Source organism: Austrofundulus limnaeus, unplaced genomic scaffold (genome assembly GCF_001266775.1).
Source record: "Austrofundulus limnaeus strain Quisiro unplaced genomic scaffold, Austrofundulus_limnaeus-1.0 Scaffold265, whole genome shotgun sequence".
NCBI lineage: Eukaryota > Metazoa > Chordata > Actinopteri > Cyprinodontiformes > Rivulidae > Austrofundulus > Austrofundulus limnaeus.
Genome location: NW_013952667.1, coordinates 640,395 through 644,120, shown reverse-complemented (window position 1 = coordinate 644,120; position 3,726 = coordinate 640,395). Strand labels below are relative to the sequence as shown.

The 3,726-nt window shown below is 37.9% G+C and overlaps 1 protein-coding gene across 1 annotated transcript in view; it reads right to left on the bottom strand.

Annotated features, from left to right (window-relative positions):
- Positions 1-3,720, bottom strand: part of LOC106526234 (uncharacterized) — a gene marked incomplete at its 3' end in the record, with an annotated part of 5,784 nt that extends 2,064 nt beyond the window's left edge. Inside the window, 4 exon segments of the mRNA XM_014020798.1 lie at positions 64-129; positions 200-280; positions 714-2,680; positions 3,453-3,720. Of these exon segments, the coding sequence (XP_013876252.1) occupies positions 64-129; positions 200-280; positions 714-1,428 (862 nt within the window).
- Between the last annotated feature and the right edge of the window lie 6 nt (positions 3,721-3,726).

The window sequence follows — 3,726 nt, the reverse complement described above, 5'->3', positions numbered from 1 at the left end:
CGTTAACAGCTCAGTGGCTAAAGAAAGGAGCAATTAAAGGCTATTTTAAAAACATCAAAATACCTTTGGGTGCACATCCGAAACTCAGCTCTTCAGCTGTTGACTGATTCCTTCTGGATCTTAAAGAGTCTAGGATAAAAAGATTACATTGGTGTCTGCAAAATGAATATAATTGAGTTAAAACAGCAGAATCACTTACATTCAGGAGAAGAGCAGAAAGATGAATCCTTCTCTTTTTCCTCTGATGACACCTCGTCCTCCATATTTCCTGGCACTTTCTCTAAAAACCATTGACAACCAAATCTTGTTTTAGCACAGTTTCCCAAACTTTTCCTGCCAGACCCACTTAGGACGATCTAAAATACCCACCCCCTTGGGCATGTACATTCTCCAACCAGACACACAGATTCGGAAACATTTTGGAACAAATGATCAAACAAAAGCAAACTGAAATAAAGTGTTTGCAATAAAATAAATTACAACCTTTTAAAACAATGGTAAATAAAGTTGTTTTGTTATTTTTGTGTAAATGGTTTAGTTCTAACTTCATTGTGTTAATGTGGAATCCCTGTCAAAAACCCATACATTATGCTAACAATGTCAAAGCATTCCTTTATTTTCATTCACTGCTATGCTTCCCCACTTTAGGAAACTATGAAACATATGGATATCAATTTGGAAAATAATTCAACYTTGACATTTACTTAACTCACCATTAGGAGAGATCTGGATTTGGTCCATGGTCATCCCCTTAAAGTCTGATAGTCGGCCTTGTTCCAGGGCCATCAGTACTTTGCTCACTTTAGCCAACTCTGTCATTCCTTCAGGGAGTCTGTAGTACTCCCTATGGACCCGGATGTCATGACCAAGGAAATTTGCCAGTGTGTCCATTTCATTGTCTTTCAGATTCAGCAATGTACATAGTGTTGCCACTTGTTTCCTTAACTTGGTTGAAGACAAAGTTTCTGGATGTTTGGCACCACATTCTCTTGCGATCTCTCTGATGGCGTCCGATCCTCTTAAATTAGTCTCTGCCTCAGGTCTTGAAAAGAAATATGGGTTTGCATCTGGCACACCACAGGCCCRCCTATGTGAAACTAATGCTTCCATTGAGGAGAGCATGTTTGGTGTAAGGAGAATAGGAACTTTCCTATTCCTTTTCCCTCTTATTTCAAGTCGCTTGAAATGTTGGCAAAGCCTCTGTTCCAACTCAGAAAGTCCATCTGCCAAATCTGAGTGCACCTCTGATGTGTCTCTAAGGGTGAATGCATTCAGAGGCATCTTTGAMACTTCACCTTCTCTTCTGCGGTTGAATAAGATGACCTCACACAATGTCACTTTGGCAAGCTTTGACCAGTTTCTCTTGTCTGGATTATCAGTGAGTTTGCTCAGGTATTCTTGTCTTGCCTCATCAAGGTAAATGTGCATTTTCTTTACATCATCAGTAAATGGAAGCAGCTGGGRAGTGTTCCATTTTACTTCTTTTAGAGTCTGCAATGCACGTGATGAGACAAGCACATCCCACTTTTTTTTCCAGAAGATTTCGGGTCCTCCTCACACTGTCAATAAATTGTTCATCAACAGTGTCTTTCATTTGTGCACCACACTCAAGAATATCTGCTATATTTTTAAGACCATGACCCAACTTCAGAGYCAAGGATGGAGTTTTGTAGGTGTTCTTCTCTGTGTCAAACCCAGCAACTTCCTTCACTGCATCGATCACCAAGTTGAAATTGGAAGGTTTATAAAAGTCTTCAAATTTTTTCACCTTCCCAGTTTTTCTTGCAAGTACAATCAGTCTACCCAGCTCTCGCATTTTTTGTCCGATGTACTCGTGTTTCCCTTTGTCGTGTCCATGCTTTGCATACAAGTGTTCCCCTAACCTTAAAATGCAACTTTCCTCTTTGACAGTTTTTGTGATTTTGTCGATGTGCATTAAATGTACCATCTCCCAAAACTTTTCACTTATTCCTTCTGGGACAGGCTGTGCAAASGAACAGATGGACTGAATTCGACTTTTGCCTGGCTTTTGTGAGCTGCATTTTTGTGAAAGTCTACATCTRGACATGTGCCTCCATAAAGTCTTTCTTTTAAGCAAGGCCTCACCATTAATGCAATGCATGTAGTCATTTGCCGTCACTGGTTTTGATGTCTGCTGGCTAGGAACAAGAGTTCCACTGCCATGTTTCAAAACATCATTATTATGAGCTCGATTTCCTTTGTTCCTAATTAGGTCCAAATGCAGTTTTCTTTCTTTTGATTTTAAAGGAAAACTTAGAGCTTTCGCAACAGCAGGTTCATCACTATGTTTACGCACCAAGTGTCTTGCCATCTTAAGGCACTGCTCAGGACAGTACAGACAAAAGTGTTTCTTATTGTAAAGTCTTTTTCCATCTTTTTTTTTCTTTAGTTTCATTACAGAAACATCTTGTTTTGTGTCACAGTTTTCGCTTTCTGCAGTGGCGCTGTCTGTTACTGGAGAAGTGTGCCGTTTTTTTCTTATGTAAGTCTTCTGTATCTTCTTTCGTTTCAATGAAACTTTTTGCTCCGATCCACTGGAATCATCAGAAGTGGCTTGGTGTTTTGGCGGAATATACTCATCAGAGCTTTCAACACAGCTTGAAGAAGCCTCTGATTCCTCATTGTTCTTCAACAAGGTTTTGATGAAATCTTTGGTAAACTGAAGAAAAGAGCAGAATATACACAAACCGTTGAATGCTGATATAAAAATAAAAAATAATCTGCTTTCTACCACTAGAACTACTTGGTCCTGAACCACTGCTATCACAATTCAATTTAATCACACTGTTTACTAACCACTATTGTAAAGTCAGGCCAAACAATGATTGTACGGTCAGCAAATTTTACTTTTACTTGAAACAAGCAGTACACTGATATCCCCGGTCTGAAGGATTTACTTTTTAAAACAGCAGTCTTAAATATGTTTCTCTAAACTGAAATTTAACAGGCAATTTAAATAAAACTAAATGTTTTGGGGCAAGATATTACATTAGCTAAGAGTTACACTGAGTAAAAAGGGGAAAACTTTAATATTTTATTCAAGGTATTGCAAAGTGACAACTGATGAGTGCAAGATTTTACTTTATCCACCATCAGGCGCAATGGCGAAGCCAAGAGGTGACCAATGGGAGGCTTTTGACAACATGACAAAAAAATTAAATAGACAAGTACAACTTGGGGATTTCACCAGCATGAATAGCTGTTTGAAACTAAATAAAAATTGATAATTGTTCAACTTATAAAAATTAGGATGCGAGTACTTCTTTAAAATGACCAACCAATTGAAGTGGGTTTTGAAAATCTTAAGACTTCAACCGTGCATTAGTCAACATTTTCTAAAATCCCCACTGCAGACTATAAATGTACATATACTGCATGTAAAGCTATTTTTTACTTAGAAGTGTATTAAAGATTATGTTATGTAAACTTACAAATACACTGTCAGTTCTTGACAGAGGAGGAACAGCAAAATCAGCATCAGATATTTCTGGGATGCACAACGTTGAGCTGTTGTCACTGTCCAGAGATTCTTTAGTGGATTGAAAATTAGACTCCGATGACGCCATTGCCTCTTGATTTTTTCTTGAAGACTAATGAACAAAAATACATTCTGATTAGGTTCAGGAAGCATAGAGTTTAATACTTATTGCATTCAAGACCACACTAAAAATAATAATTACTGTAGACATTTGTACAATTGGTAAC